This window comes from Theobroma umbraticum, unplaced genomic scaffold, assembly GCF_002168275.2.
Source record: "Theobroma umbraticum cultivar Fairchild unplaced genomic scaffold, ASM216827v3 scaffold_95.0, whole genome shotgun sequence".
Lineage (NCBI taxonomy): Eukaryota > Viridiplantae > Streptophyta > Magnoliopsida > Malvales > Malvaceae > Theobroma > Theobroma umbraticum.
The window spans coordinates 4,837,821-4,854,034 of NW_018397257.1; the positions used below are offsets into that span (position 1 = coordinate 4,837,821).

A 16,214-nucleotide genomic window follows, 5' to 3' on the forward strand; every position below is an offset into this window, starting at 1 on the left:
ATACGTAATAAATATGTATTTTTTCTCTCTTCCACATCTCAATTAATTATCCACTATTTATCTTATTTTTTATTAAAAATATGTAAAAATCAAAATAATTAATAAAATGACATATTCTCTCACTTTTCTAATTATGTACCTAATAAATCTCAATTTTTAATCACTTTTCAATTACCACAATACTATTAATTTCAACTGTTTCTCCTAGCTCCAATCAATTAAGGATAATATGCATTTAATGATCTCCAATTATTATTTTTTATATATATAAAACCAATTTTTTTCAATTATAATATTCGAATTTCGTTTCCTCATTTTTCTTTCTTCTTTAATTTTAATAAAAAAAGTTTTATTTTTTTAATTTCAATAAAAAAAGATCTTATTGAAATATTTAACTTTAGGTCTTTGAAATTATTAAACCGCTTTTAATTCTATGATTTTTGATATATTTTTTAACCCTCCTAGAGAGCTTGTATATGCAACTCTTTTTTTTTTTTTTTTGGGTTTTCTTGGCACTTGATAGGTAATGTCCTAAATAGGGTTGGTTGCACATCTACACATAGGTAGAGTTTTGTATTATTTTTTCACTAGAAATGAAAACATATCTATTGCCTTCAAAAAAAGACTATTGAAAGTTATTGAAATTTGAAACAACTTAACAGATTGACACCTACCCTTCCACATGTCACACTCTAGCCATGTCCAAGACTAAAATGAATTTCTTCAATGCAATCAATTATTATCCACTTTTGAATTTGATTTGCAACTTGTGACTGTGAATTAATGAGAAATTTTGTTTTGCTGGCTAATTTTCTGTGAGGATGGGGATTGATGCTAGCTGTCGAGTTGGTGGTCTTGCTAGAAGGAATTAATGGGTTAATTTTGTAAAGTGTATAAATAAGTTTAAAAGAGCTGCTATGAAAAGGTAGCACCTTGTGTTTCTTTCTGTGTACATATTATTTTGTGTTTTTCTGGATGGTATCTGGTAAGAAAATTGTTCATGAAACTTGAAAAGTAATGTTTTGAGTAAAAAGATTAGCATTTGGAGAAATGAAGGTTTGGGGGTTTGACAGAGTAGAACATTCATAGGTCATCAAAAGAGATTGTCAGTAAATAAAGGGTAAAATGGGTACCAAATTAATATCACGTCATTAGATAAATGAAAAAATTAACAATGGACTAACGACAAAATATATATGTGCAATAATATATAAACTTTTGAAACAAGTTGTTCATTTTCAATACTATTAGAATCAAATTGAATTATGATTAAAACTTAATTTATTTGAATATTTTACTTTAAAATAAAATAAAAACAAAACCAAAATATGAAATTAAAAGGAAAAATGATTTAAAAGAAAGAAAATGGGTGTCTATAGCAGTAACGAAAAACTGAAAAGCTTTTACATGCTAGCAAGCAAAAGACAAGATGCATAGAAAGTATCCCAAGTCCAAACTGCCTACGATTGAAGCAAACAATCCTATTCACATAAAGTTTTTGTTTAAAAATAAATGCTTAGTCATTTTTAAAGAAAAATCACAGGATCTTGAGTGTTTCCTCTTCAAAAGTTATTTGTATATTTGATGTGATAAAACACCGTATGTAACAATGATATAAACGTTTAAATTTATTTATTTATTTTCATTGGAATCTTCAATCTTTATCAAATTTCTTTGCATCATCCCGAAGACAACAACACAGATTCCTGAGAGTTGTGCTTTCCAACCTTGCACATAACTCATCATGTGACTGTTATTTTTTTATTTTTTATTTTTGGTAAGTACATCTCTGTGAAAGTTGAAATACTTTATTTATCAAAACATCAAGAACTATTAATCTCGACTACCATGAATTCTTGGGATATAGGATGTCTATGTGAAGCCAGCTCTAGTTTGCATCAACCATTCCTGCCTTTCTTCTCCAAACTAATGGCAAATAGTCATAATTGCAGTCTTGCAAATAACAAGAAAAAAAAAAGGAAAAAGGAATTGAAGTCAGCATCATAACCAGCAAAACCTGGTTGTATACATGTCATATTCATTTTCCTACTTATTTAACAGTTAAAAATAATTTCACTCCAAAAAAAAAGGTTAAAAATAATTGAATTCGATCTGCAATGTTCCCAACCCAATACATTGTAAGATAAATTAAATCTTTGTTGAAAGGAAAAGGTGCTGAAAAAAAAAATGGGGAGTGGTCCCTTAATCATTGATTAAGACTAAAGAGGCAGTGAGAGGAATTAGAATGATGGCAGCTGTTGCCATGTGGCAACTGTTGCCATTGCAAAGTTTAAAACTCCAAAATCAATTATATATATAAAAATTGAGAAGAGAAATAATAAATTTCCCCATAACCTAAGTTTCCTCACTTTTTCCTATTATAAAATAATTATGAATGCATGTTACTCAACTTAGATAAGGACACCACTTTTTTTGTTTACTACTTAACAAGTTCTGTATAACAAGATTTTCTATGAAATTTCTTTGATCATAAATCATTAAAAGTTCTTGAGATTTCTAATAATTAATTGTTCATAGTAGATATTGTTAAGAGAATTCACGCAAATCAAATCAATCAAGGTAAGAAAGCTTATTTAGTAATCCGATGAAAAATCATTTTGCTATTTTTTTTGTCAACATCAATCTGCTCTAATTTCACAAAAATTAGAAGTTAAATTCTTTAGTGTTCTACTTGTAACGGTCATTGTTGAAATGAAATATAACCTTAAAATTGTTAGAATATGGAATTGGAAAATCAAGAAATGACTTTAAAGTGTGTAATAATGTCACTTTTCTTAAGGTTTTATTCACCTCTACTTGTAATGTGTAAAAGAGTTACCGGCGTATAAACCTCGAAAATATAATGAAGCTTAGTGATTGATAGCGTTTTGTACTGATAAAATCAATCCATTGAATACTCACTAAAGTATGACAAGATTATCAAACTTCTATAAGATTTTTCTATAGAAAAATGATATAAAAGAAAACTTAGAGAATATAAAAAAAGAAAGGAGAAATTGTTGTTTTTGTTTTCTATAGGTTCTATTGTTCCAAAGGAAAATCTTTTTATAAGTAAAGGTACTTATTCCCAACAGACATAATTGTGTTTTTTTCAAATAATCATAACTGTAGTTTTTTGGCAACAGACATTACTATTCTTTTATTTTTTTTAAATTTTCAATGGATATGACGCTTCCTTATATGTAGATTTGGTCCTAGTAAGAATAAAGATTATTACATCACAAACTCATAAACTCATAAAGAACGACAAGCAACAATAAAAATAAAAAATATAACGAACCATACTCTAATACAAATCTGTCTTTTCTCTTATCAGAGTTTGGCACAAAAACTATCTGAGTCGGATAAAAACAAAAGATACAAAAGAAATTCAAAGTTAAAACCAGGATATTATACATATATGGAAAATTAGAAGTTACGGAATATGAGAAAATATGTGAAATTTGAATAAGTCTTAACAGAGAAGCTTCTCCTTTGTTGAATCTACTTGAAATACCTTAGGGGGTGTAGAACGCTTCGACTCAGAAGAATGAATGAGGATTTGCATAACAATAGTAACAATGACCAAGAATGTTACTGAAAATGCAACGACTTCCCATGAAGCCAAGAAAGAGAACCATTGAAATAACTTGATAATACCGAAGAGAAGTAAACATGACCAAGAAATCACAACCTGTTTAAACAACAATGTACATGTGAATCTTTGATTAAAGGGAAAAATTTGTAAACAAAGGAAGCAACGAGTATTTTTTTAACTTACAATCAAAGACTTTTTAGGTCGTCCAATGTCTTGATATTCAAGATCACTGAATGCATCCGTAGTAAAATACTTCTCTAACATAGCATCCTGAAAGGTTAGGAAGAAAAGGGGAAGCAGAATGATAGCAGAGTCAATTGAAATGAGTAACCAAGACTAATATAAATTGCATGAAACTTATATAAGCTAAAATAAGCCTACAAAGTCTAGCGTGATAAGTAATTAATTGTCCATTGAGCTCTGACGACAAAAGTAGGAGGAACCTTTCCATTGTCGATTCCATGTTTAATATCAAATAAATGACTTATTTAGTCATATAAAATTTTGAAATTATTTGTTTTGATCATTTATTTTTTGAAAAATGATTATTTGGTGATTAAAATTATATAAATGGTGCATTCTTAATCACTCAACCTTTAAACACAAATAGATCTACATTTTTACATTTCACGTAATCATTTAGTGTCAAGTGATCTAGTTCATGTCATCATTTTGTAACACAAAATAATGATGTAAACTTAGACACATTGCAGAAAATGATGATATAGAATCCCATAATGGAGACTTGCTAATATTTAAAGATAAAGTGATTAAGAATGCACTATTTGTATAATGTTAGGGACCAAAATATTATATCTCTTTCAAAATTGAGCGATCAAAATAGAACATTTTAAAAAATATAAATTACTAAATATGTAATTTACACTAGAAGAAAACCAAAAAAAGATATTAGTATAATTGATTCAATCAAGATCAAGCATGCGTATTGCCAATGAAGCATTGAAAGACTAGCTTGGAAAACACAAACAACACCGTTGGAGAGGTTTCTACATCTTTTTCACAAAATTTTGGCTTTAGATAACATAATTGGAAATAGTACTTTACCTTAGTCACAAATATATCTTTACACCATTGTGCAATGCCATCAACAGTTTCTGGTAGTTCTTGCATTAAATGACGCCTAATTTGCAGATTTACCTATAATAGATCAAGTAAAAAAACTAGCATATGTAGAAAAACACTAATTAATTTTTAAACCAAGTTTAATATAAACTAAAGGTAAAATGAAACTATTCCGAAATCTACTCTAATCCATGCTACTATTCTCAAGGAGTCATTGGCCCACATACCACAGAAGGTTGTCCTCTAAACATTCTCAACATTGTCGGTGGAGGCTGATTTTTTGGAATTGCCACTGTACAATCATAAATTGCTGGAACAAATGAGCGCATATGATATACTGCCGAAACAAAACCCTGATAAAAAAAATAAACAATTACTATAAACTATACACTTCATTGCATTAATTGGAACTTTGCAGTTTATATTTCATAATGCTCCAACAATACTACCATGAAAGACAAACAATTTCCTTAACCGTTAATAAATGATTATAGTATGTTTCTAAATTTAGTGGCAATACATGCTTTGTTTATGGCAAAATTCAATTTAAAAACAAAAATTTCTACAAGCGTTAACTTAAGAGTGTAAATAGCAAAACCCAAGCTGCAGTAGAATAACTATTTTTTTTACCTAAATATTATTGTCCCTCAAAAGTTTAAGCTAAAGTTATTTAGTAATAAATAATTTGAACGCTTACCCAAGACTCATGGATTTTATTCACATTCAATGTAGAATGAGATATCATAATCTTTCCTTACTCAAATTTTTGATGCCCTCATTAAAATCATACATCACTATCACAATTAAAATTCACAACTACAAAATCAAGATCACACTAGCACAATTTGAGAGCCAACATCATGTACATGTTATGATAGTAAATGTAACCCCCATACTTCAACATGGTGGGTTTAAATGGTTAACTTTCGAAAACTTAATCCCATGTTATTATTAGTAAAAATAACTTTAACTTTTATATGAGACTCATTAATCGCATGCAATGCATTATGAGGTATCCTAAATCAAAAAATCTTTCCAGGAAATTTGAAATAAAGCAACATCCTAAGTCTAACTCATCAAGAAGGAAAAAGAAATTAATATAAAGGAACACAATTAATGTTTCAAGTGAAATTTTCAACTAAAATTAATATCACCTTTGTACGTGGTATCAAAACATTTCGAGGAATAGGTAACCCTTTAGATGCAGCATAATCTTGGGCTAATACGAGTTTTGCTTGTGTGAAGCGAGTTCCTTCCACAAAAAGAGCTAACCAAAAAGGAATAGGAAAATCCTCTAACTGTTTAAAACCAAACTGCGACACAAAATCCCATATAGTAAGCTTTGAGTACAAAACGAGCCTTAAAAAATGCATGTATAAATTTTTATTACCTTTAATGTTTCTTTATCCTGAGCCCAGCTTCTTTCCAGAAATACATAATCGGAAAACCACATTGACCAACCTATGATCTGTATAAATTTTACCATTTCTATATTATGGAATCAATGTAATATTCCTAGGCAATACAGTTTTTGAAAGTAACAATCTGAATGAAAAATTACCATACGACTGAAAAGCATAAATTTTTTTTAATATAAAAGAGATAGTACAAATGAACACTAGAAAAAACTCATGCTAAGTTTAGTAAAAGATCAACCAAATGATAAATTAAACCAAGTACCAATATCATAACAAAACCCTAAAACAAAAAACAAATTCCCAAACGAGTTAACAACCATATGACAAGGACCAACACCAAAGTCAGAAGAAGACCAACACCAAAGTCAGAAGAAGATATAACACAAGATAAACTAAATCTTAAGAAAAGGAAAATAATAGTTACAATACATACACAATGACATAAATAATTGCTCACAATAATATCAACACACACTAGCCAATAAAGAAAAATAAGAGGAAAGGTACAATCTCAAGCACTCAACCTAGAAAGGCTGCTAGGATTGAGCAGATGTAAAGAACAAAATAAAATACAAAAAACTTGAAGACACTACCAACTAAAATCAAAATCAGTATAGGCACATAGAACCATAGCCAACATAAATACAAGAAAAACTCAAAAAATCAGCACCATAAATGTCTATTTCTTTCTCATCAAATTTTACAACTTTCTCTCAAGACTCTTAGTACTTTCATACGGCATTCGTTTAAGTAGTACAATGGCATAATTTGCAACCATATCAATTTTATGTCTTCTTCATTTCTCTTTTCTTCCCTTTTCTTTATGAATCACTTTTTTTGACCCATTTTCTTCAAACTTCCAAACCAACAATAGTAGTCAACTTAGCCATACCCATTGCCAAAAACAAGTTTCATTCCTTTAATGTTCTAAAGTAGTAACATAATTTCTAATTAGACATAGGCAAGACCCATTTACCTTCCCTCCCACTCAAATATCCTCTATTGCAAAACAAAAAAACTAAAGATTCTGTACACGCCTGACATATTTGTTTGTGGAACAGACTAGCTCATTTCCTATTCTATTGTCATAGTTTTGAATTTTAGTTTGACTAGGATATTTTAATTCTAGTTAGATTAGTATACCTTGTTGAGATAGTCTTTACTTCTAATTAGATTAGAATATCAAATCCTAATTATGAAGCAATGATTTTATACTCTCAACATGCATGAAGTACATCTACTAATACCCACATTGATTAATTGAACAAAATTATTCTTGATTTGAGGAATAGTGATGTTAAAATTAATGATGAAGACCTAGCCTTAATTTTTCTTTGTTCTTTGCCTCCATCATATCTTCTGCGTCAACTGATAACTCTATGATATAGAGTCATTTGGACTTAATTTTGATAGTAATTTAGCGTAGTTCTTGTAGTAATGCTTAGAAATTAATAGATTTAATTTAATTATTTTAAATTAGTTAATTTAGATGAGTCAATCTAATCTTAGTTAATTTTATGATTAATTTGGTGTTCATGTGGTTAAGATAGGTTGTTACTGATTTATTTGTGCTTTTGTATATGTTTGATGAAAGAAGAACTTTGATGAAAGAAAGAGAGCAATTTTAAAGTGCAGACCTCTATTGCATATGTTTCGGTATTTTGACCATAACTTTCTCTATAAAGCTCCAAATGAAGAAATTCTTAAACCATTGGAAAGATAAGAGAAAAATATACAACTTTTATGCTTACTGTTTTGTCCAATTAGGCTTGAAAGGTGGTCAAAAATCTTGTCAAATTTGACTTGCTGTAGCAATCTTAGAGCAATTACGATTTCTATTAATTAATTAGGCAAGACTGTGATCCACATAGTCTAATGAGAAAATCCCAGATGAAATTGACTTGTTTCTTTACCCAATTTGGCCTAATCTCAAAGTCTATAAAAATAACTTTTCGAAGAAATTTTAAAAGAGGAGAAAAAAAATACCAAATTGACAGCTAAAAGTCAAGCTACAAAGTCATTGAAGTTAAGAAGAATTTGAAGGATCCAAGGAGATTTGGAGATCAAGAATACAATTCTTGGTTTTTTCTATCTTTTTGTTATTTTCTTATTTTTCTTAGTTTGATTTGAATATTTAAATTTTATTTAATGATGAGGTGTGACTTCATGGGGAACTAAAATTTTTATCTAAGATTATGATTAAACTCAATATGTAGTTTGAATTATTTATCTCTCTTTTACTTATGTTTGATGGATTTAAGTTGTTTATTTTATTCTGTTCTTAATGCTTTTAGTTGACTGGCCATCAATTGGATTGAATTGAAAATCTAAGTTAAACCTTGACGAAGGAGATTTAAGTAGACCTTGAATAGAATAGCGTATGATCGAATGTATTTAGTTGATTAGGTAGTTTGATTTACATATAGGGTAGACATATACGTATAAGCTATACGTAGCCAAAATTATAGCACACACTTAATGAATCTTTCTTCAATATAATTTGTATAGACATATAGTAAATTAATTGAGAAAGGTTGTTTTATGAGAAACTCGATGAAAATTTGTAAATAATTTAAGATACTAGGTTAGCAACTTAATCCACTAAACTGAGTTTAGAGGGAAAGACAATATTCAGATGAAGTATTAAGGGATATCATAATCTTAGATCTGGTAATCACTAAAAGTAAAATTGGTGATATATTGATTTTAGTTATTAATTTATTAGTTTCAATTTTTCTTTTTAATTTTAATTATTTAGATAAAATTAAAGTGCGTTAATTTTAATAGTTAACAATAAGAATTAATTTAATTTTTTGTGGGATTGACACTCTACTCATTACTATATTTTCTTTGCGATGCGTATACTTGTGTGGTTAGAAAATTGAACAACACCAACTCCTACGGATCAAAGCTTACAATATGTTATAGGGTCAAAACACCCACACTTTTGAGCATGTAGGAGCATCTTAAGCTCCAAAGAATTAAAGAAGAAAGTTGATGATACCCAGAGTAAAAATCAAACTGAAAGCTTGATTGTGAATAAAAAAAGGAGTAAAGAGAAGGCCCTAGATAGAAAAGGTAGATCTAAATCTAAATCCAAATCTAGAGCAAGAAGGAATGTTTCTTGATATTGTTGTAAGAAAAGGCACTTCTGTCAAGACTATACCTAATTCAAGGGTGATAAAAAGATCAACAAGTTTAAGAATGTTGCAAGTGTAGTAAATGACGACTTTAATACTTTTAAGGAAGCTAATAGTGTTCTTGTAGTTATGAACAATAACTTGATGGATACATGGATCTTGGATTCAGGTTATTACTTTCACATATATCCTAAGTGTGATTGGTTTACAACTTATTAATCTATTGATATGGGTAATGTATAATTAGGAGATGATTTCTCGCTCTCAATTGTTGGGATTGGCATCGTTTGGTTCAAGACGTTTGATGGTATGGTAAAAACACTTGAAGTAAGACATATCCTTGACATAAAGAAAAACTTGATATCCTTGAGTTTGTTAATAAGAAAGGCCACAAATTGGGTGGCCAAGATGGTGTCTTAAAGGTATATAGAGAAGTGTTAACTATCATGAAAGGCGAGCTGTTGAGTAGCCTTTATCGTTTAATGGGGAACCACTTCCATAGTTTTATCCAATGATCCTAATGAAGATGTCACATGTTTATCAATGAGAGAGGATGAAAAAACTAAGTAAGCATTGTTTACTATGTAATCAAAAGATTGAGAAGCTAGATTTCTGTACATGGCTAACAACATTGGGTGAAATTTAGCACTGCAATTCATTAGACCCAAAGTATAATAGGCTACATAAGTTCATATTTATGGAGTCCTTCTTTGGTGGCATAAAAACAAAATCATTATACATGTTGACCTTCATTGATAGTTTCTTAAGGAAAGTCTATACTTACTTGCTAAAGGTTAAGAGTGAAGTGGTCATCTCCTTTTTGCAATGGAAGGCATTGATTAAGAAGCAAACTGGTAAAAAGATTAAGTAATTCCAAATAGACTATGGTTTGAAATTTTGCAAAGATGAGTTTGATATTGTCTAGAAGAATAAAGGAATCATTAGACATTGCACTCTCATTAAAACAGCACAACAAAACAGTTTTACAAAGCAGGTGAATAGAACACTTCTAAATAGAGCAAGATGCATGCCCTCTTATGTTGATCTACCCAAAGTATTCTAGACAAAAGCTGTCAACATAACTTACTACTTGGTAAGTCGGTATCCATTAAATGTAATTAAAATAAATACTCTCAAGAAAGTTTGGTTAGGTAAACTCGCTAATTTCTCTCTATTAAAAGTATTTGGTTACCTTGTTTATGCTTATGTGAGTGATGGTAAGCTTGTGTTAAGGGTAAAGAAATGCATATTCCTAGGCTATCCATATGGGGTAAAAGGTTATCAGTTATGGTGTATTGATTTGAAATCCCCCAAGTTCATGATGTGTTCGAATGTTACCTTTGACTAATCTACATTACTTCATGGGACAAATCTAGATTACAATCACATCAAACCAAGGATTTGGTGAGCAAGAAATGCTTGAAATTAATGCTCCAAGGATAATGTAGAATAGTAGTGAAATCTAGAAGGAGTCATAAAAGGTACAAGAACCGATACCTCATATACAACAATGAAGCATTGCTACAAACATACCAAGAAAAAAATTTTAAGAATACCTCAAAAGTATGATTTTTTTCTTTACTTATGTTGATGGTGAATTTAATTCTTATGTTTTATTTGTGACTAAAGAAGTATAAACTAATAAACCTTACACTTATCTTGAGGTAATTACATGAGCCAAGTTTTCTTAGTGACTTATTAATATTAATAAAGAGATTGAGTCTCTACACCAAAATCAAATATTGGTGCTTGTGAAACCACCTAAAAGCCAAAAAATTGTGGGATGAAAATGGGTTTTCAAGAAAAAAGAAGGGATCTTAGGGTTGAATGTGTTAAATTTAAAGCATGACTTATGGCAAAGGGCTATTCACAAGGAGAGAAAGAATCAACTACAATAAGGTATTCTCTCCCATTTCAAAGCATAGTTCAATGTAAGTGGTGCTTGCTATAGTGGCCTATTTGGACCTTGAGTTGGAGCAACCTGATGTCAAGATAACATTCTTATATGGTAAGCTTGAAAAGTATATCTACATGAAACAACTTAACAGATTCGTTGTTCCAAGTATGGAAGACTATGTATGTCTACTTACAAAGTCATTATATGGCTTGACCTAATCTCCTAAGCAATGGTATAAAAGGTTTGATATGTTCATGCAGGCACATAGGTATACTAGAAGCTTATATAATAGTTGTGTCTACCATAGAAAGCTTCTAGATGATTTGTTTTCTAATTATTGTTAAAAGTATTTTAGACATCGATGTATTAAAGAGCAACTTAATGGTGAGTTTGAGATGAAAGGCTTAGGTGCTGCAAAAAAAAATTAAGTATGGAGATTATTAGAGATAGATGTGTGTTCATGATATGTTTGTCACAAAAGAAGTACATTCAAAAAGTACAACAACGTTTTGGGATGCAAGATGTCAATTTCATGACTACTCCATTGGGGTTACACCTAAAACTTTCAATTGGTTTATCACCATAATCGGAGGATAAGTAGGAGTACATGACTTGAATTCCTTATGCCAATTTAGTAGGCAGCATTATGTATGTTATGGTGTGCAATAGGCTAGATATCTCACATGCTATCAGTGTGTTAGTAGATTCATGTACATATCAAGAAAATGACATTAATAACTTGTGAAGTGGATCCTTCAATATTTAAAGGGCACTATAGATGTTGGCTCAATGTATGAAGGATGTGTAAACCCTAGTTATAATGTGCTCAGCTTCTTCGATTTAGATGTCGTTGATGATCTAGAGAGTAAAAGATCTCAAATAGGAAATGTGTTCACTCTCTCAAGGTCTGCAATTAGTTAAAAACCAATTGTCCAATCAACATCGTTTTGTTTACAATTGAATCTATATGTATGGTGTGGTCGAGGCAATGAAGGAGGCTTTTTGGCTTTAAAGCTTGTTTATTGATCTTGGTTTTGGACAAGCGTAGATAGTTGTATTTTGTGATAGTCAAAATGCTATACATTTGACTAAAACTCAGATGTTTTATGAAACACCCAAACACATCCAAGCCAAGTGTAACTTTGTTTGATAGATTGTTTTTAGAGGTAAGATAGTAGTGAAGAAAATAGCTACAGTTGGAAAATCTTGCAAATATGTTGACTAAGTTAGTTTTCGGGATAAAGTTCAAGCATTTTTTGGATTTGATTGGTGTTCATAGAGCTTAAGACCTTATTGGGCATTAATGTTGATGACAAAGATTGGTTCATAATGTGGAGCTTGGTGAATTCAAGCCAAAATGGAGATTTGTTATGATAGTCTCAAATTTTAGTTTGACTAGGATATTTTAATTCTAGCTAAATTAGCATACCTTGTTAAGATAGTCTTTATTTCTAGTCAGACTAGGATATCAAATACTAGTCAAATTAAGATAAAATTATTGTACTTGACCCTATAGAAGAATCATATGGGGTTAAAGAATATCATTAAGCCAAAAAGGAGTTTAATTAGCACCTAGATCTAGAGACAGTGATTTGGGTGTAAATGGGATAAAAGTTATGAGTTTAAGACTATTCTTGTAATCTCTTAATTTTTCTTAATGAATTTTTTACTGTTGTTGTGCCCGTGGGTATATGCCATTAAAAGACCGAATCACATAAATATCTTTTGTTCTTGTGTGGGTGTAATTGATTTCTTTCTTTCTTTATTTTACTGATGCGTAAGATATTGAACAACTCTTTTGAGATTATGTTAGTGCAAATGGAGTTTAACTGGAATTCAAAAAATCAACAAAATTAACTTTAAATCAAGCCTTTCGATAAACGCTATCTTTACAACTTGTTTCGCCCCTACTACTTGGTGTGCAAAGGAAAATTATACAAATAGCCTTAGAGATACAATGAAGCCAATATCTAACTTTGTCTTACACTTTATAAGAGTAGAATGTTAGATACACTTGAGTGTTTGCAAACTTATTCAGCTTTAGAGTCTACTTTTTGTAGTAAGTAGATTATAAAGAATTTAGATTCCTTCGATAATTGACGAGAACTCAAGTGTTTATGTTTATTTTCAAAACATATATGTTTTGACCATAAACATAAACACTTATCTTGTTTTTAATTTTTCTGCTCTTGCCTTTTTTTTTTATTGTATCAAAATGGTTGATAGCAAATCCTTTGTATAGGCTTGCAAGTGTTTTTTTTCAATGACATAATCCTTTCATCAAGGTACTTTTTTATCTTAAAGACACTTTTAGATTTTGTAAGATACAATCCTTGAATAAAAATATTGTTTCAAGAATTACTTTATGATAGGACAACTATTAATTCTATAAGATATAATCTTTGAGTTACAATATGAAAAGATAACTTTTTATATTTAAGCTTTTGATCTGTGGTGTTTTTCTTGTTGTCTCACAATCTTTAGATGTAGAGATGTTTTTTCAAAATATCTCTTTATTAAGGGACATAATTATTTATATGAGAACACACCGACAATCTAATAATCATATTTTATCACACTATGTGACATAAACTTTAAGTTATAATAATTTTTCATATAAAAAGATAATATTTTATTTTGAAAATACATCAACAAATTATTCTGCTATTTTCAAAATATTTTCCTCATTTTTCACTCTTTGGGATTTCTGTTCTCATCAGATATCATATTTCCACAGCACTTCCTGTACTTCAAAGTCCGCTCAGTTTTTCTTTCCATCACCGGCTCACATTTTATTTGTTTACAGTAGTACCTCACGTTGTTTTAGAAAGAAATTGTATAGGGATTTTGAGGAATAGACCTCAAATGGCTATTTCAGGAAATTTCAGTGAAGAGAAACAATGCACCCTCCTAGCTAGGAATAAGAACTTTTGACATTTCTTTCTAAGTAACAAACTGAAGAAATATTGTTTCTGAATGGTATTAAATTTCACCAGCCAATATTTATTAGATTTGAAAATTAAGAATGTTCCTTCAAAAGACTAGGTTAATTTTAGCTAATAGCTTACACATAAATTGGTTTATAAAGAATTTGTTAAAAAGTATATAGCAAAAGCCACTAGATCAAACGAAAACTTACAGGTAGGAATTTTGCTGATCTCTTTATAATAGCTAATGCACTGCCAAGACAACTTGAGCGCTGCAATCAAATTAATTTTCTATTAAATATAGACAAAAAAGAAAGAAAAGACATATGAATAAAGAGAGGATAAATCTTTTGCAAAAACAGAAATAAAATTGAATTCATCATAAAATCTATAACAATTTGACTTTGACTGAAAAAAACAATTAAGCATAAGGGAAATCTCCTTAACTTGAGTTTCAATTTTATTTTATATAGTTACAAGTAGGAGTAAAAATGACAACAACAATCATATTCGAATAATAAAAAAAATAAACATGCTAATAAGCATATAATTAGACAAAATCTAATATAAAATTGATCAACCCACATATGTAAACCCCCGTAGGTATGGATAGACTTAATTGTATAAATGAAATATGTGTCAAGAAAAGTGAAACTAAAGTTCTAGTTGTGTTGCAGTGTTAATTGTCATGAGCAAAACTAAGAAACATTTTCATGAATTTGGACATAAAATTGTTCATGGATCAAGTCAGATCAGGTTTATTGAGCTTCTCTTTTTTTTTAAAAAAAAAAAACAAAACACAAAATTTGAATCCGGCTAAACTTATCTATTTAATCATTGTTTTCTATTAACACTTTAATATTTTATATATTTTTTAAAATTAAGATTTAATAAAATAAATTAATTGATCTAGTTTGGATTAAAAATCTATGGCCAAACGCGACTATGACAGGCTGAGCCCACACCTTAAGCTGGTAACCCGCTCCTGGAAACGTTTATCCAGACACATTATTTTATATACATCAAATTGTGGCCAAAAAAGAATAAGAAAACATTGATGAATGGGTAATTATGATACAAGGATAAGTAAGCACCTGCGCTAAGACCCATCCAACAAGCCAATCAATATCACTCCTGTGATTGCATATGACCAGAGCATGTTCTTTACCTAGAATTATTACAAACATTAAATGATCTGCACCAGTTTATAATCTTCCAACTAATACAAAAGAATTTAGGGATTGAATTGCTACAAAACCATCATCTTACCCATTAATTGAAATGTTGCTGCATCTGTGTACAACTCAATCTGCAACCATAAGATATGACAAATATTACTTCTTTAACACACAGTAGAATAAAGGAATTTTAGCGAATCAATGTTGCTAAATTTATAAAGTAGAAGCATGGCATGATAAGTGTACTCCACCAAAATATTTTGATTGTAAAGATTCCAAGCATAGGTTGGATTGCTCCATACAATTAATCACATATGAAACTTTTCAGAAAGAAAGAAGAAAGAAATTAATTGATGAACATAGTCGAGGCAATTGGAAGAGAAAAATATTGAAAACCTTAATGCTTGCCCACCAATCAATGAGCCATATGAGCTCCAACCATAGTAATTCCACAATTACTTTGTTGGTCCTTCTATACAAACTCTTTGACAATGGCCGAAGGAGGACAAGTAAGGCCGCCTGAAAGTAGAGCTACATTATGTTTTCTTCATGAAAAATAAAAGGAATAGTTTATAAAATAAAACATATTAAATGTAGTAAATAATAAGAAAGTATAGAAAAGGGTACCCAAAAATAGACTCAAGAAAAGAGATAAAATGAATGGAAGGAAGCATTGCTTAAATACCTGAATAAGATTAACAATGAGACCAGAGAGAATGAAGAGCACCCCAACAGGAACAACAACAAGTGCAGCTGGAATTGCCATGGATTTCTTTTACCTAATCCAGATTCTGCGAAGGGAGAGAAGGTCAATTGCAAAGAGAAGAAGAAACTAAGAGATGGTTAATGGGTTGTAGAGAAATGTTGCCAGGAATACACGTGGATTACGCAGAGTCTTAAGAGCCACTTTTGGAAGGGGCCATTCTTCGTGCCATTGGGTGATTCTCCCCCTTTTTTGGGCATACATGGCGTA

At 30.1% G+C, this 16,214-nt stretch overlaps 1 protein-coding gene across 1 annotated transcript; it reads right to left on the bottom strand.

Moving 5' to 3' along the window:
- Nucleotides 1-3,352: 3,352 nt before the first annotated feature.
- Nucleotides 3,353-16,049, bottom strand: LOC110412715 (1-acyl-sn-glycerol-3-phosphate acyltransferase 3-like). The gene is made up of 11 exons (XM_021423329.1): nucleotides 15,927-16,049; nucleotides 15,638-15,760; nucleotides 15,333-15,372; nucleotides 15,158-15,231; nucleotides 14,276-14,335; nucleotides 6,072-6,149; nucleotides 5,836-5,994; nucleotides 4,909-5,034; nucleotides 4,664-4,756; nucleotides 3,782-3,868; nucleotides 3,353-3,694 (listed from the first exon to the last, which is right to left on the bottom strand). Exons 1-11 carry the CDS (start codon nucleotides 16,005-16,007, stop codon nucleotides 3,476-3,478), a joined length of 1,140 nt encoding a protein of 379 aa, XP_021279004.1. The 5' UTR covers nucleotides 16,008-16,049; the 3' UTR covers nucleotides 3,353-3,475.
- Nucleotides 16,050-16,214: the final 165 nt, after the last annotated feature.